At 41.2% G+C, this 18,485-nt stretch overlaps 1 protein-coding gene across 3 annotated transcripts in view; it reads left to right on the top strand.

The window, feature by feature from the left end:
* Nucleotides 1–18,485, top strand: part of RAPH1 (Ras association (RalGDS/AF-6) and pleckstrin homology domains 1) — a 102,493-nt gene that overhangs the window by 65,583 nt on the left and 18,425 nt on the right. Inside the window, exons 5-10 of one of the 3 annotated variants that reach the window (XM_075284273.1) lie at nt 108–179; nt 2,509–2,583; nt 10,005–10,082; nt 11,233–11,392; nt 13,292–13,413; nt 16,895–16,960. In XM_075284273.1, coding sequence (XP_075140374.1) covers nt 108–179; nt 2,509–2,583; nt 10,005–10,082; nt 11,233–11,392; nt 13,292–13,413; nt 16,895–16,960 — 573 coding nt within the window. The remainder of the gene's footprint in view (nt 1–107; nt 180–2,508; nt 2,584–10,004; nt 10,083–11,232; nt 11,393–13,291; nt 13,414–16,894; nt 16,961–18,485) is intronic. The other 2 variants (XM_075284274.1, XM_075284275.1) reach the window with 2 other exon arrangements.

The following is an 18,485-nucleotide window of genomic DNA, read 5'->3' as shown; positions in this document are numbered from 1 at the left end:
GGTTTATTTTGTCACTTTTGCATGTACCTCTAAGTTCACTTTCTCACCCTTCTGTTCCTTTGCACTTTTTATTCCTTCCGTTTGCCTCTTCTGACCCAAATTTCCAGCATGTTACATTGGGAAGACCCTTCCAAGCCAGGCGTCGCCTTCACTTTGCACCAGAGGCAGAAGTGAGCCCTGTAAGTTGCATGCTGCCTTTTCCGTAGCCTTAGATGTTAGGCAGCCAAGTAGTCGGGCATGGCCGCTGTGCATGAGATTTCACTATTTAAAGAGCATTTCCCTTTGAATACACAAAAATTGACAATAAAATGATGAAATTTGGTTCTGCCATGGCTTATAAGCGTTGAATCTGTTTCTGGGACACTTTTTATTTCAGGGGGAATATTCTTTAAAGGCCCTTGTAGCACACAAGATAATAAAGCTTACATTGTGTTTTGTCCGTATAATTTAACTACTTGCCTGTTGAAAGTTATTGCTTATAAGAAATGATGAACATGTGACTAGACTTTCCGAGAAGAGATCATAAAGTAAGACGTCTTTGTGGTAAAATATCCCCCTTGAAACATTGTACCGATGCAGTGTGTATGTGTTTTATGTCTGGCTATATTTATATGACATTTTACTATGCAATCCATTATGGAATGATTCACCTCGTGACATAAGCTATGGTTTGCTTTTAGTCATGGTCGCCATTGCAACTTGGATTGTCACTCCACATTCATGAATGTATACCCGAGATTTGTACACTCTGTTGTGTTTCAGAAATGGTTAAAAGCAATGGATAGAGTATACAAGATGTCACTTGATTACATATAGGCTGGTCTTACATGACCGTAATGGAAGTCCGCAAATGGTCCGCAATTGAGGGTTTTCAATTGTGGACACATTATACTCAATGCGGCCTCTTACGCCACCAGATATTTTATCCGTGGTGTGGCCGGGCCGCAACCATGGTCCGCAATTTTTAGAGCATGTCCGTAATGCCCTTGAATTGCGGCACTGCACGGACTCGCCTATAGAACTCTATGGGCGAGTGCTGCAGGACACGGACGTCTGCGGAGTGTATGTTGTGTATGTTGCTGATCAGCAACATGCGGACCTTAGAATCATTAGTGTCGTGTAAGACCAGCAGATGGACCTGAATTCAGAATTTTAACTCCTTGTGATAAGAACCTAAAATCCATTATATATGGAGCATGTTAAGAAAACAAGTGCCATTGATTCCTGTAGCAATATAGTTCTGCATTGTATTGTAGACTGTAACCATCTTTCAGGCTATAAATGGGTATTACAGTGGTATTCTGGGACATTAATACAGTTGACATGTCCTTAGGATAGGTCATTGATACCAGACCCGTGGTGGTCCAGTTTCCATCTACCCTGCCGAAGGGACTTCAGCCTTCTAGAAGAGGCATCAGGACAAGCATAGCTCCAACGCTGTGGTGTGGCAGTACATAGTACTGCAGCTTTCTCCCACTCACTTCAGTGGGTTGAGTTGGAGTACCATTTGTGGCTTTTACACAGTGTAAGGAGCTCTCTGGTAAGCTGCAGCCCCTTCAGCCAGTCAGACCTTCACTGGTCACCAATATTATAGTCCTAGAAATCTCCCTAATGGTAAGCTGGAGTTTGTGAATGAGAAATTGGTACAACAATGGGAATAGCCATATCTGCAACTACCCCGCTTCATTCTAGGGTTCGTTCTCATCACATTTTTAATATCGGTTTAGTGAATTAATTTAACAGAAGCAAAAATCTATAAATGGGTGGTCATCCATTTCCATATAGTGTTAGTGTCTTACCATTGACTGTATATAAACTGCGAGCCATCTGCATGTGTGTTTGCAATCATTCCACAAATCCACTAAACGGATGTTAAAAGCGTTTTATGAATCGTTTCTTACACCGGATATTTAACATATCTGCGCAACTTAATCCTAGATTATTTTGTATCCTTCAAAAAAAAAAAAAGAAGTGTTGTAACTCCGTCTCATGTCGCCCCCTCCCAAATGTAGTAGCGTTGGTGGTAACAAAATGATGTAACATGACAGACCCTGCTATAAATCACTGAACGGAGTCGGACAATGTTGGTGTCCGTCATGTAACTGATCCTATGCTACGTTGCAGCTTTTGTTTTTAACAGAAATCAGATATGGGTGTGAACAAAACCTTATTCCTAGGACTGACTTAGGAAGTTGCCCACTCTTAATATATCTTAGATGTCAGCAGTATGGGTCATCTCAATTCTGCTATGTTTATATCTCTGTCACACATGTAGTAATACCCTTGCCAAATAATAATACGGTCACTGTATGACTTCATGTCTAGATGTGGGGCTGCTGGTGTTAATGTGGATGTTATCATGTCATGCATTAGGGAATTGTGTCTTTTCCTCTGCACGCCTACTGCATTAATCACAACACGCAAATGAATATGCCTTGCTCAGATTTTTCTTTTAATTGTGTTTTTCCACTTTTTTTCTCTTCCTGTCTGTTTCTTTTTCTGTGCAAGCACTCCTATCTGGACAGGGAGACCTCCCTTCTGCTCAGAAACATTGCAGGAAAGCCCTCTCACTTGCTGACTAAGGTGATGAAGCTTGCTCATTTCCATCTGCATGATTTACCTCTTCCCTGCAGCTAAACTGTACCAAATGTTACATGGAAACGCCAGGGCACCAGGAGCCGTGTACAACCTTGCAAGCATGTGTTCATGTACGATTTCATTGCCACCCTTCCTATATAGGGTTAATTTATATAATACCGCCAAATATACTATATTGCTATACACTGCTGGGTTTGAATGGGTTTGCACCTAAAGGGCTCTTTGCACCTTACAATGATCAGCTGACCATATTCTTATGCCCAATCAGATTGTCACAAATGCCAATTATCGGCTGATTTTATTAGTAGTGTAAACTTATGTGCTATTAATAACAATGTAAGTGTATGAGAGGACCCCTCCCAAAAATTGTACTATCAAATTTACAGTACTGTGTAAAACAAGCACCACCTGACTTGCATATGGTTGATCGACACTCTTTGCAGACAGAAATCTGTCCATATAAAAGGACCCTGACCCTACTGATGTAAACAAAGTGGACCTGAACAGCACACGGTGCCCTTTAGTGGCATAAAAATAAAAAAAAGTTGAATGAAAAATTTGATTGATCTCAATGCTTTTGAGGATTTTGGCCTTAAGTAGATATTTTAGGTAATGCATTGTTTTTATTGCAACAACTATATGGCTTTCTCACCTCTATGCAGGTGAAAGCTGCCTTATTTCAATCAGTTTTCAGGGCTATAAAAGATCGGACCTTGTACATTGTAGAGAGATTTCCATTTTTGAGCCATCACCTTGAAATCAATCTATGAAACGCAGACAGCACATGGAAGATGTCTGTATTTGAGCCGTTCACTTTCATGGACTTCACACAGTTCATGGCACAAAACCTACAATTCTTGCATGGGCTGTGGGTAATACAGGCACATTTACAATGCATATTAAGGTGAATTCACATGTAGCAGGTACAGTATGTACAGAAATGTATACAATGGTAAATCCATTCTGAACCTTTCTGCATGGGGTGAGATTTGGGACAAGCACATGGACTTATGCATGCTCCTTTGAGATAAATGGATGTGTTGCTGAAATTTCAACAACGGATCTGCTTGCTGTATGTGAATAGATTCCTACTGTCACATTTGATTTAGATCTCCATATAGTTCTAGCTAAAACTTTGCCTGATAGTAGCACATGACCGAAGTGGTTGTTACTGTCTGCAAAAATGCATCCGCATTGGGCAAAAGACCCCCCAAAACAGAACATGTCTGCATTGCATCAATAAGTCAATCACAGATCCATAAAAAGACTTATATGATCCCCTAAACTTGTATGGGTGAGTCTATGCATTAAATGCAGACAGGTATAGGATCTGTTCCATATCTTACAGTAGGTTTCTATGTATGGGACCATAAAATGACCAGGCCTTTACACTGTCTGCAATTGCATATCCGTAATTGTGGACAATGTACTGAAAACTGTCCTGTGTGCATGAGGTATAAGGCTGTATCTCCATGGACATATTTGTGGCCCTTTGAGGTTCTTGTGTTTTACGCCAAGATGGGCTCAGACCCAGTTCTAATGAAGTGCAGTGAGTGAAGTTTGCAGTATGCCAGCATGTTGTTTCTTGTGGATTTATGACCATGTATTGCTGGTCCTTGTTCTTAAGATAAGATAATAAGATAAGATAATCCTTTAGTAGTTCCACCGTGGGGAAATTTCAGTTCTTTTTCCCAGTGGGTAAACGTGGCCGAGCTCCTCCATCAGCCAACTGACCAGACTGAACTGGAAATTACATTGAGATCTGCCAACCCGGCTTTACTGCTGGTCCAGATCATATGGGCTTTGTCTAATATAGAAAGGCCAAATCATGTGTGAAAAATATTAAAGGGGTTGTCTGGGGGAAAACATTGTCCTCCATAATCAGCATGGTATGAGAAAATAAATACAAAGAATCAAACAATGGCACTTACCATTAACATAAGTAGTCCCCATCCCCCGTTCCCCATTGGTTCTGTTCCAGCCCCTACCTGTGGCCCTACTTATCTAGGCTCTGGCCAGACTGGTGGCCCATCTAAGCCAATGACTGGCTGAGTGACAATTCTTCGTCATGGGGGACCCAGGCATTGTCTGAACCAGATCAGTCACATGCTGACAGAATGATTTCCTCCGATAACCCCTTTAAGTGTGCAAGACGTCAGTACATCAAATATACCATTATATCTTCAGTATTTAGGTAAGTCCATCTAATCCATTGGACGATGTACGGTAAGTATCCAACATAGACTGCATTAAGATGTGCTCCTAAATCTTCTTGGCCTACAGATATCAGTAAGGGCTCTGCTGCTCTCTTACTTAAGATTTGTATCTCGATATTTAGGATGATGTTTTGCCATTATACAAAGTATTAATGTTCTATTTGGGATAAGCTACAATGTAAGGATGTGATGATATCTGTGATTTGTGTATTGTATATGTGCACTAATCCTTTCCTCATATGTCATCTTTGCACAAGCCGCTTCCTTAATGCACGAGACCTTTTAATAGTTTAACAATGAGAATTTCTTGCAGAAATCTGCTGTTTATTTGGGCACGTGTCCCTCCTATTTCTCCTGCTGCCTCTGTTGTTTTCCCAGTTGTACACATCAATTACACGGCCCTGTAAATTATGAATGAAAATGACTATTAACTGCGAGGCTCAGTGTAACATGTGCGCGGTCGTCTGTGCCTCGCGCAGCTCGCCCCTATATTACTCCATATCTGTCTTTCTCTCTTGTTACTATTAGAATTGATACATTTCCTTTGTGTTATACAGGTTTGGTGTCATTTGTTATATTAGGACTTGATGTTTGTATTACTGATGTTGTTCTGGTTTATATTCGGATAATTGGAATATTATATATTGTGGCTTTGTAGGTAACGCTTTTCTGTTACTTTACCAAGAATAATAATGCAGGCCCTTCACCCAAAAGTTGTATGTTAGCTTTTTCTATGAAGGCGTATCGTGTGCAGAAATACAAGGGAAAAAATTCTCCTCCACAATATAACTTTTGTGGTGTACAAAGAATGGCGGGCCCATAGAGAAGAGCTAGGAGTCCTCCATAAAGTGTTTGTTGTAGTGTGACTTCTACCCATGGACACTACAGAAGCCATATAAAATATGTCACCGCTTCCGATCTGACTGCTATGTAGTGAAAGACAGAAGGAGCTGGAACCTGAGACCTCCAGAAGCTGAAGTGGAACAGATGAGAGAACATGATCCGTGTATGCTTGGCACAGGAACACAGAGGGGACACTCTTACTTTCACTCAATGGATGTGACCAGATGGCTTGCCTACACTCTTTAATATTTTATTTTACTTGGAAGCGAATTCGCCCAGGCAAACTCTGTCAAATGTTTATTCACAAGAAAGGAATTGGGGCTTTTTTTTTTTAATACATCATTTTGATTAATTAACTCTTCACACTGTTCATTATACAAGCTGGTCAGCTATGGATGCCACTGGCAGATTCCCATAGTACGTTTTCCTTCATATATTTAGGTTTTGGGGTTTTTTTTGTCTTTAGTTCATAAAATTGAAGGCGCTTCTTCCAGGGCTACTTTAACCAAAATAAATCTGCATCGAGCCCTATGGTAGTGGGGACCCCCTCAGCTGACCCCAGATTGAGAGGGACAGTCCCTCATTTTAGGTGTTGTCCCTCTGTTTTGGGTGGCAGGTAGTGATTTCTACTCTGTGTTCTTGGGACAGCATGGTGGCTCAGTGGTTAGCACTGCAGCCTTGCAGCACTGGAGTCCTAGATTCAAATCCTGCCAAGGACAACATCTGCAAGGAGTTTGTATGTTCTCCCCGTGTTTGCGTGGGTTTCCTCCGGGTACTCCGGTTTCCACACACCAAAAACATACTGATAGGGACTGTAGATTGTGAGCCCTCTATGGGACAGTGACTGTCAATGTCTGTAAAGTGCTGTGGAATATGATGGCGCTATACAAGTAAGCATAATAAATAAAGTAGAATACAATGGTTGAGCACAAAACCATCCATTCTGTGATCCACCATTCAGGCTTCAAGATGTCTGCAGCAATGAGGCATGATGTACACCAAGGCAGAGACATGACTACGGCTGCAGCCTGCAGTCAACTCCTTGGGATGGGACTCCTTATCTGAATATTACGGTTTTTTTTTAAATGTATTTATTTATATGTAATATATTAATGAAATTTCCACTGAGTGGGCATTATGTAGGGGCAATACTTGAGGGGGGTACTATATTATGTGAACTTGTGGAGGAGGATATTACATTATGTGGGGGAACACTAATTGTTAGTGACCCGGTCATTTATTCCCTTCGTTATAATTTGAAAGGCTACAGAGGCTAAATAGCATACCAGGCACCAAATCTAACAGCATTAACTGCTCGGGAATGGTGGGGGCTAGAGAGAAAGTTCTAAGTGTGTCTACTGTGTCTAGATTAGTGGTTCAGCGACTATGAATTGGTGCATTATACTACAGATTAGAGAATTTTTCACCACCTCCAACATCTCTAAAAGCCTTCACTGGATTAAATACATTGTGCGTGTGTGGGATTTATTAAGCTATCTATGCCACCTTTCTGGTGGGTGCAGATGATTGTTTAGGGGGCACATCTTAATTGGTCACAAAGCCCCTCCATTTTCTTGTGCTAAAAATGCACCCCATTCCCTGTTCTGCATCTTGCTCACCACTTTCTGCAAATATGGGCAGAGTAGGGCAGGGGCACCGCTGCCTGACCACTTTTATTATAACTCGCACCTAATTGGTGTTATATAAGATATATACAATAATTCCTGATTGGCATATATTTCCATATATTTGGCCTTACGTAGAAAGTATCCGGGGCCAGTCTCGGTCGTTATTAAGACTGGCGTAGGAATCGCCAAGTATAGAACCTGCTCCATACTTCGGGGCTCTATACTACGGCCCATACACACAGCTGCAAAACTACGACTGTATGTATGGGCCCATTTCAAATGTATGGGTCTGTACCTATAGCCACAATACAGTCGTGTGCATGGACCTTGAATAAATTCCCGCCATGAATCCATTTGCCTGGATTATTTCTATTAAAGCAGCAGAGAATTTTGTACTGACCATGGAAACTGACTGGGAATGCGTAATGATCGTTACTGGTAATTGGCAAGATAAGAATTCATCTAAGTCTTGAGATATGTGAAACCAAGACTACGGTCTACTACAGGTAGGCAAACCTGTTACAAAAAAAAACAATCCTTTTTATAAGGTGCCAGGATCTGTCCATGCGTCATTATTGAAAAATCTGCCCCCTCTTCTAAGAATAAGGCTTAATTGGAATTTTCAATTGTAAAATTCAGGACTAAGCTCATTACACCTAATATAATAATCATAAGCTCAACTAATAGGATGACTCTGAAACTGTGCAGGTATAGTAGATTTAATTAAATCCTGCTCATTCCACTGGGGAAACTGAAGGAAATTAGGCTGGTGTGGCTGGTGTAGTGCCCCTCGTATTTAAAGGGAACCCGTCACATATAATGCAGTCCGGTCTGTATACAGTAGGAGCAGCTGAACGGACTGAATTTTATTCTTGCTTGTACAATATTCTGTAGCACTTCTCATTTCATTTGACGAGGGAGGGCATGGCGTAGTGAAAAGGACGTATGATGTAAAAATTTTCCCACTTTTTTTTTTTTTTGGCTCAAGCTTACTAATAATTGATGTAATGTTAGCCTAAGTAGTCTAAAGAGGTTTACACTTGGACAGTGTTCGTAAATGTGGCTTTGTCTATAATCCAACGTTTTCTGCACTTACATTGTACTAACTCTTCAGTTTTGTGGGATATTCTATGTATACACTCTGCCAATGGCTTGCTGTTAATGGTTTTCCCCAGAGTTTCGTGTAAAGGAAAGTTTCTGGAAATCTTACTTGGAAGAAAGAATTCAACCCACAGACACTTGTTGTCTTTGCAGAACATGAAGAATCTTGGCATTTATTGTCATTGATTGCTGACACTTGAAGTGATACTTTGTATATAATATGAGAACTGAGTAGATATCACAAAGGATTTCTTATTTGTGTTATTTCATAAAAATATAACCAAATATTCTAAAAAAGATGTCCCAAAGGGTTTTGTTTCCCCTGCCTTTCTGGTTCCTACCCCCCTAGTATAATACTAGAATTTACTGTCCGTTCCGCTCTTTACATTGTTTAAATCTTTCTATTCAGTCCTTTTTAATCATGTTGAAGTGTGTATATGTGTGTACACCATGGAATATACAGTATATGTGTATATACAGCCAAAACATTAAAGGGGTATTACCATAACTCTTGTTCTGCAGGCTCTGGGCTCTCTTCACTTCCTGGATTTCTCGACACATTGGTGGGCGGGGATTCACTTACTCTGCTATCTGCTATGTTTGCAGTCAGTAATGAGGGATTGGTTGTAAATGCATTACCACAGTATAAAGCTGATGTGGAAACTGATGTAGCAGAGCTGGCTTTGAGTTAGCTTGCATTACATACAGAGGTAACAGACTCCTTATCTCAGCCCTTATCAAACAAATTTAATTAAACCGGCTGATAAGTAGAAAAGCTGAAGATAGACAGCACAGTAATCCGGGAGCTTCCCCCCCCCCCTCACCTATCTGAGGAGCTCTCCAGCTTATCAACCCAGTCCTGCAGGTTATGGTCACCTGAATTTTTTTTTTTGATTCAGGCAACCATAAACTATGGGACAGGGTTGATATGCTGGAGTTTGGTGGCAGAGCATCTGCAAAACAGCTGTGGTCTCTGTATGTCGGAGTTAGCAGCTACCAAGAAAGTGGTCCAATAAAGGACAATCCATGACACAGCGACAGGGCTTATCTATGCTAACCAGAAAAGCTGTTGTAGCATGGGTTGCTGTAAGAGTCAATGCAGGTGCAAACATTTGCATCATAGCTTGCTGCAAAGCAGTCAGGGTATCCATCCATGCTGATGCCTATCCACCAAAAATAGCCTATAATGGGCACATGATCCTCAGAACTGGAGCATGGAAGAAAATGTCAAAAAGTCGTCAAAGGCAATGTATGTGTGCATCATTTACCTCTAGAAGAGATGGCTCCACGATGCAATATGGGAAAAAGTCATCCAGCAGAAGTAGTGTAATGTCCTGCTGGAAAGTTACTGATACCCGCACCATGTACTTAAACCTTGTTACAGACCAAGCACTCCCCTACATGGCAACGTTATTCCTAAAAGGCAGTAAACCACAATACGCAATATTTGGCAGGTGATTTTAATGTTATGGCTGCCCTGTGTATTTCCTTGCTGCAGTGCATGTGTGTGTGTACATGTATCTGTTTGTGCATATAATATAGGTAGTTACTGTAGTATTATATAACGTTTCATTTATTTAACATTAAGAATTAAACACTTTTTTTTCTGTTTTCACAGGAGGAACAGGCTGCTAAAATAAAGGCAGAGAAGATTCGAGTAGCTTTAGAAAAGATAAAAGAAGCGCAAGTTAAGAAGGTACTGTGCCCCAAGATGTAGTGACAGCAGTCAGCAAAGGCTTAGATGTTATCTAACAACAAATGGCGTTGAGGGTTCTAAGTAATTTAGTAATGAAGGATGTATAATTTATCAGGGGTTAAACGTGCCTCATTTTTCCACCTAAGCCATGACATTAGGAGACGCAGACAATGGGCAGGCATCTTTTAGCGCTTCGTCTGAACTGCGAAATAAATCCAGCTCTGCCCTGTACAATCCTAAATATTTAAGGCCTTGCAGATAGTACAATGTGTCCTCCTAAGCTGGCGGGAGGGTGCTTGGGCTCTGCTTAAATTCTGAATATAGGGTAGGGGATAAATGTCAGGGCTGGGATACCCAGCTGTCACGAGACCTGGGGGCTGCATGTGCCCTGTGTGAATAGGTAGGTAGTACACACTCTTAACCACTGCTCCTGTCACTGGGGATTGCCAAAGGGAGAACCAACCCAGAAGTCCCATTAAAAGTGAGTTCAGTAGTGGCCGAGCATGCACACCACAGCTCCATTCACACGTGCACCCGTTCTCTCGATCATTTGGGTTCCCCACTTTTGGACCCCCCTGCAAATCCAATGTTTTGAATCATTTCATTTTTTATAAGTTTTTAGGATTAGAAAAACAATACAGAACAAACCCTTTTTTTAAACTAATTACAAAACCCCTTCGAAAAGGAAACCCCACTCCCACATCATGTGAAGCAAGTTATCCAATGATTTAAAGATATAGATAACCATTTTAGAGCTAGAAAATGGATTTAATTAGACCTGGAATTCACAGGGGTGACACAGGCACACATGGGCGCCTTGGAAAACTGCCAGGGGGTCTGGCTGGGAAGATGGCTGCCTGCTTCATGTACCATTATCTGCATCCTTAGGATAAATTATTTGCTAGAGGTGTCCGAAGGATCTTTTTCCCCCATGCAAAACACTGAATGAGAATGAAATACTATAAATTAACAAGGTGTTGCCTAGAATGTTATTATATTATATCGTCTTGTATTCTTACAATAACATGTATATTTAGTAGACATTTTATTTATGCTGTGGAAATTCACAGGATCTGCAATCCACTTGCATGATAAATACATCCACCGGATCTCCCGCTTTGCTTTCTTATTCATTTCATTCTCTTCCCAGCTGGTGATCCGAGTGCACATGTCAGATGACAGCTCCAAGACCATGATGGTGGATGAGAGACAAACGGTACGACAGGTGCTGGACAACCTGATGGACAAGTCCCACTGTGGATACAGCCTGGATTGGTCCCTAGTTGAGACAATATCGGAGCTACAAATGGGTTAGTAGTCAGTTTCACATAACTGTATATACACTGAGACATTCTCATAGGTTGAGGTTCAGAACATAAAGATATTCCACTTGATGTATTGGGACAATGGTTACATTGATTTGATTGAAATGATTTGTATTTGATTAAATTGAATTGATCAGCGGGGATTAGACCCTTGGACTTCCACCATTCAGCTGTATAGATTGGGGAGCTGCAGCCCCTTCATTATTTTAGTGGGTCCATGTGCCTGTAGGCTGTTGTCTGGGCAGGGGATTACAGATTTGTTCCATTTCTTGAATGTGTCAGAACTATAATACAATCTACAACTGTTACTAGGTAGATGGTGGGCACGTAGATTGACCCATGTGACCATCTGAATGGCAGAGGTGGCAGGAGTGTGAGACCTCCACTGATTTAGTAATACCCATGACTTCTCCTAAGGATAAGCCATCAATCTTGTAAAAGTATGAAATCCCTAAGAAGGCAGTCATTTCCTCAGCCCTCTGCTTACATGGTATACTAAGACGACAGTAAAAATGAGTCTGGCTTCTAAATACAATTGTTGATTATTTTTAATTTCTAATATACAATTATTAATATTTAATTACATGAATAGTTTGATGACTATTTACTTCCATAGCAATTCAGTCACTAGCTTGTTATTGGATCGGAGGCTCTTTACTGACCACGGCTGTCAGCCATTCATGAAGAAGTTGGGTTGTGATAACGTATAGAGGAGTTGGAGTCTGTGATTGTTCTTACCAACTCCAGAACCCCTGATCAGTCCATTCCTGACCTGTAAGCTGGAGTCTGGATGCTTTGGGCAATTACAAGCACTTTATTACACCATTTTTCTTAATTTAAAAAATGTATTTTTGCCTGAGAGCCATTCATCCAAAACCGTCATTTATTCCACACTGGATTTCGCCACATTTATAAAGAAGGTGGCGCAGTCTTTAAGCAAATGCCTGAGAAATTGTCGCCGTTTCAGATAAGGAGCTTGTATTTGTGGTGTTGTGTTTCTGTAATTCATTTTCTTTCTTCATCAAAATCGTCGAACAATTTCTGTAATCCAAATAAAATGGCTTAATTTTCCCCTCATAATCCATAAAAGATGTAATTAACAGAAACACAGCAAAGTATCAGCCGGTCGCTCATTCTTCGTTCTATTAGCTTGCCACAGCTCTTCAGTCGTGTTAGTTAATCCTTGTCCCCTGCAGGATGTTCTGCATCTCCGAGGCGAGGGCACTGTTAATTGGGCTTTTCCTTTGTCGAGACCTCCAGAATATTAAGCATTAAAGGGGCTCTATCAGCAAAACTATGCTGTATGAGCCCCACGTATGCGTTAATAGCCTTTAAAAAGACTATTCAGGCACTGCTAATCTAATTTTAAACCCCTTGTCTGTTTTAAAATAAAACTATAAAAACATATATGTAAATGATACCTGAACGTGCACGCTGGGCGGTCGTGCACGATCCAACGTCATCTTCGGTCCCACCTTCCTCTTCTTTCTTCTTCCAGCGACGTCCTCCTGTCCTGGCTCTTCTCCTCCTTCATCTTCTTTTCTTCCGGAGTGAAAAATTTTGCGAGTGAACTGCGCATGCTCGCATAGTTCTAAAGGGATACTTAGAACTACAACAAAAATGGCGTCGGCACGTGCGTGTGTGTTTAATTACCAGCACAGATGCGAGCTGTACTATTGTTATTTTAATACGACCTGCGTCTTCTTTTCAGTAACGTCTATAATAACGCTTGCAGCACATTTCACTTTTTTGGCAGCTTGCTTTACGGTATCGATAAGCCAGGTTGAGTGGATTGTTGGAACAGGAGTTCTGGTTACAAGCCTCGCACAATATTAATATATTGCTTTACATTTTGTAATGGAAAAATCTTTGTGTTCCTCACAGATCGTATCTTTGAAGACCATGAAAACTTAGTTGAGAACTTATTGAACTGGACACGGGATAGCCAGAACAAGCTGATGTTTGTGGAACGCATCGAGAAATACGCATTGTTCAAAAATCCACAAGTAAGAGATTTCTGATTTCTTCTAGTTTTTGGTGAACCTGCACATACCAAGCTTTATATGGGCTTACAGCATAGTGGGTAATCTGCAGATCGGTGGGTGTCTGACCACTGGGAAGAATGGTGGTGTTTTGCTCCCCATTCTGAATGGTGCGGCGGTTGTATAGGTGCACTCCTTCTCCTCTCATTTCAATGGGATTGATCTGACTGAACATAAATTCAGCTAGATCTGCACGTCCAGGGCGCCCTCATTGGAGGCACTTCCATAGTCCTCAATTTTAGATTTAGAGTACTTTTATTCTGATCCCATTTTCAGCCCTTCATTTCTTCTTTTGGACAAAACACTATTCGATCTGCCTGCTAAAGCCCATCAAGAAATATCTGGTTCTCAGTAGATAACTATTAAAACCCTTGAAAGGTTTCTTTATTTATACGTACGTGTGCACATTGAAGTTCCACTGTCTCAGCTGAATTAGACCTCCATAGAAAAATGGGCAGTCAATACTTGCGGCTTTGTAATAGCTGGCTAGAGATCCTGCATGTAGCACACAGGTACTTTACTATTGAAGTGCCGCAATACCATGACTTTTAGAAGAAATGGAAGAGAGCGCATATTCTGCCATGAGTAATTTATAACTTTCTTCCTGCTAATCGCTATAAAGCACCCGGGGCTCAGGATTTTCTAATTACCTTGACACCTGCAATGTCTAGAGCAATGCTGCTCATTCCATTCATAGAGCTGCTAATGCACGTGCTCATGATCAAGCAGCTTTCAAGGCACCGCGCGATTCTGGCTTACAAGAACAATGAGGCCGCTTGCCGGAAAGGCACATTATATGAAACAATTCTGCAAGGCCACAGTAATAAAGCTGCTACACTGTAATAGAAAAGCCTTGTTTAATGCTGAGCATTCATGACTTCGGCACAGCTGTCTGCGCTATTTGACTATCCCAATAAGATCATTAGGAATACAGAGGCCTCTGATTTTTTTTTTTTTTTTTTCCAATTTATTATTCTTTTTGTACAAAAGATTCTTCAACATCTCAATTTTTGGTAGAGCAGACTGTACAAAATGAAATGTCTACATGAAGATTTGGCCTTTAGTCCTCTGAATGATCTTTTTCCAATTAGTTGATGTTAAAGAGATGGAGCTTCTGTACAAGAAACACACACGGCGCATTAACTGTATGAAGAGCCATTAAATGGGTTGTCTGGGAAGTGGTTTTTGTGCTTCTTCTTCCAGGGTTTTTGACCTATCTAGAGGTTGCGTGATGGTTCCTACATGGGGGCCATTGATTGGAACCTGTACTCTGTCCCCAAGTCGCCCCTTCTTTCCTCTTCCATTTTCACTAGTACTTACTAGAGATGAGCGAACACTATACGAAACAGCTGTTTTGAATAGCACGCTCCCATAGAAATGCAGGGACGTAGCCGGCACGTGGGGGGTTAAGCGACCGGCCGCCGGCAAAGTCGGTTTGCCAGCCACTTCCATTCATTTCTATGGGAGTGTGCTATTCGGAACGGCTTTTCCGAATAGTGTTCGCTCATCTGTAGTAGTTACCTGTACTAAGGGGGCTTGTAGACTATACTAAAGCTGACCCCCATAGCACAAGTAACTAGTGATAAAATCAAAAGAAGAGGGAGGAGCATCCCAGGACGGGGTGCTGGTTCCAATCATGTGACCCAGTGTTGGAACCAGCCTCGAACCCATAAGTGAAACATGTTATAAAAAAAAAAAAAAAAAAAAACATCCTGAAGAAGTAACACAAAAAAAAAAAAAGCTCCCTGGACATCCCTTTAAGGCTAAGGCCCCACAGGATGTCCCACAGCAAAAAAATTGGCAACAGCGTATTGCGGTTCTTCCCTCAGCACTTTAGACAGAAACTTTGCAGAGTCTTCCTCCGCGGACTTTCTGATACATTTATACCTTCCAGATAACTGCCGATGTTTCCATAAGTATAATTCACATGTTGCAATTTCCAAAACCGCGCTGATTCTGGAAACCGTGGCGTGTCCGCATCTCAGTTTTTACCACAAAGTGAGCATGGGATTCACTAGAATCCCATCCACTTTGCCCTTACTGTAAAAAGCCACGACTTTTCCCACAAAGTTTCCGTCATGGGCAAATCGCGGCGTTTCCATCTCGTCTGGCCCCGGCCTTAAATGGCTTATCCTTACTTTGAGAATTGATAGCCTGTCCTGGTAGGCCTTTTGGTGGGGGTTAGACTCTGCACCCTGACCGCTTTGCATTGGTCCATATTCTACAACGCCGTACTTTTCATAGTGGCTGTGTTTGTAAATCTTAAGCACGACAGGTAAGAAAGCTTATTGTCTCATCCTATGGATTACTGAAACCGCGTCAAGGCGACTCTTACAATGTTTTGTTTGCTACTTTTAATGTAGAAAAAAAAGAAGCTGTGAAAAGTTCTGGTATTTGGAATACAACATTACCTGTATTGTTTCCAGTACAAAAGAGAGAGTATTACGGAAATGTTTAAATTTGCAGATAAAATGTCACTTTTTAATAATCCTTTCAAAATCTCAATATTTAATGTTATCAGAAACCTTATATAGTTCATACAGTATTTGCATTGTATTCACCGCGCAGTATTCATCATGGGTATAGTGTATGATGAGGAAAACACATCAAGGTCTTGTAGTCCTTCTTCTAACAATAAGTAGTGTAAGATTTCACAAAGAAAGATGATGAAGGTTGAATGGCACAATGTATAAGAACAGATAAAGTCGTGCAGGAAATCTCCAGAAGTGCTGAGGAGGAGAGTGAAGGAATGATCCGGTGGGAAATGCTGTAAGGGCTGGAGGCCGAATAGAAGGAACAAGAGGTTATTGAGATTGAGAATGGCACACAGTGGGAGGAATGAGGGCAGACCAAGCAGCTTGCCAAATCCTGTGACCGCTCTCAGTGCTGGATGTGAGAATTGTGGGCCGTGTTTATTGCAGAAAACAAAATAAGCCATGGTTTTTGTTTTTTTTTTTAGAAACTTATGTGTTTGTGTCAGGGAATGGTTTGCATTGGTAGATACAGGACTTCTGTATTTTGTAAAAACTAAAAAAAATGGACAAGTGGCTGACGGCTGATAGTCCTACTGCAGTCAGCATCCGGGGTACATGTCCTACCAACCAGCCCCCCTTCCCTTTCCTACACACCTCAAGTGAGATGATAGGAAGGTTTGGTTACTTACACAAGCCAGTGATTCCTAAAGGGCCCCTTTGGCATTGATGACTTGTACGTTTTTGTGTAGCAGCTTGGATTGTGTCTTGATTCTCTCTGGCTGTTGTGCTAACCTGCAAAAAGACGGATTCTACTTTGTATATGCTTAACAGTTGATGAGGCATATTGGCTGTGTGGGTAGCGGTATAAATAATTTATATTTTTGCTTAATCTTTCTTCCAAAATGCAGAAGGAATCTGATAGGAAAATGAGTCATCGCTCCTTTGGTTAATAAAATCATTTTCTATTTCAGAACTATCTTTTAGGAAGGAAAGAGACTTCTGAGATGGCTGACAGGAACAAGGAAGTCTTATTAGAGGTGAGCGTCAGTATGATAACAAGATTGTGGCCATTCATGAAAGTTCTTCTCATCCTGTTAAATAAAGAGTATTTTCACTACCTCTTTATGTGAGTTAATAGATGTTACTCTGCTGATTTGGACACAGTTGGAATTTTCTCTCTAGCCTCCACCGTTCCTGAGCAATCAACGCTGTTATTTTTGCCATTTATATGTTTAGACTCTGCACTGTCAGGAGGGTGGTGTCGGGCAGGAGCAGAGAAGGGGTGTGAGCCTGAGCTCTGACACTGGCTGGAGGTCTGAATCACACACCCCATGCCTGACACCGCTCTTCTGACATTACAGAGCTTAAATGGCACATCAGGCATTAAAACTAACTGTGCTTGTGCTCAGGAATGGTGGGGGCTAGAGTAAAAAAAACCCAACTCTGTTGGAATCTGTTCAGCACCTGTTAAGAACTTGAGTTGGTGGAGGGGATGACCGATCTTCTTTAAAATAGGTTTTCATTAAAGGGAATCTGTCGGGGTGATTTGGGACACTAAAACACCAACAGGACTTACGTTACAACAAGATTATGTTATAACAAGGTCATTTGGGATACACAACCCCTGGTCCATAAAGACCCCTTGGTGTTTTGGGGCCAAATCATCCTGATATGTTTCTTTTAATCCGGAATAGCGCTTGTCAAAACGCCAATTGATTTTCATCTCTTCTAACAATCATCACCTCCTTATGTCCTCCTCCGTGTACCCCTGGTTTTGCTTACATCACTGTCCTGTCTCTCAGTCCCCCATCTTGCAAAGTCCGTCCTTAGCACCTATTCGTCAGTAGAATGCAGTCTTATACATTATTTTAAAGTTGATCAAAATGAACGATTGCAAATAATGCAAACATTCCTCGTGAAATTCAGCCAACAAATAACATACTGTCACAATCTGGAAAAAGTCCGCCATGTTTACAATTCTCCTGCAGTAGTCACCAGTCTACGACCAATCTTTTAGGAGAAAGTGTAATCCCATAATCCCACTGTTTGTTCTTAGCCCAGTGTCATTAAACATTGATGTCCAGTTTGAGGGACTGCAGCAGTCGATATAGACTAAAACATGTATTGTACACGCAGGCCCAGTAGTCGACAATCCAACAAAACTGCGCACATAAAATGGGTTTACAGACTGTACTACGTCGACTTAAGATTCTTTCAGAAGAATGGACGGATGTTGGGACACGTAGTCCAGGCTCTCCTACAGCAGATGATAAATCAGTGATGAGAGATACTTCTCATTGCTGAAATACATAGAGGCACATCTGGATAGCAAGGGGAAGGCGGTGTCTTTGCTTTCTCACACACTTACAGTATAACTTTTCTATCCTATTGTTGCTCGTCTGGCAAACAGACTTTTATTAACTTCTCATAAGGAAAATGCAAAAAAATTGGGGGGAAAAAAGCAGCTGTAGTGTGTTAAAGATATGGTGTGCCAGCAAAATCTAACGTGACTGGAAGGAGCTAGAACTAAAAGGTTTATATGATGGGATTCCTTGCTATGTG

Source organism: Leptodactylus fuscus, chromosome 8, assembly GCF_031893055.1.
Source record: "Leptodactylus fuscus isolate aLepFus1 chromosome 8, aLepFus1.hap2, whole genome shotgun sequence".
Taxonomy (NCBI): Eukaryota; Metazoa; Chordata; class Amphibia; order Anura; family Leptodactylidae; genus Leptodactylus; species Leptodactylus fuscus.
Note: the sequence above shows the minus strand (reverse complement) of the source record. Positions and strands in the feature narration are given on the sequence as shown.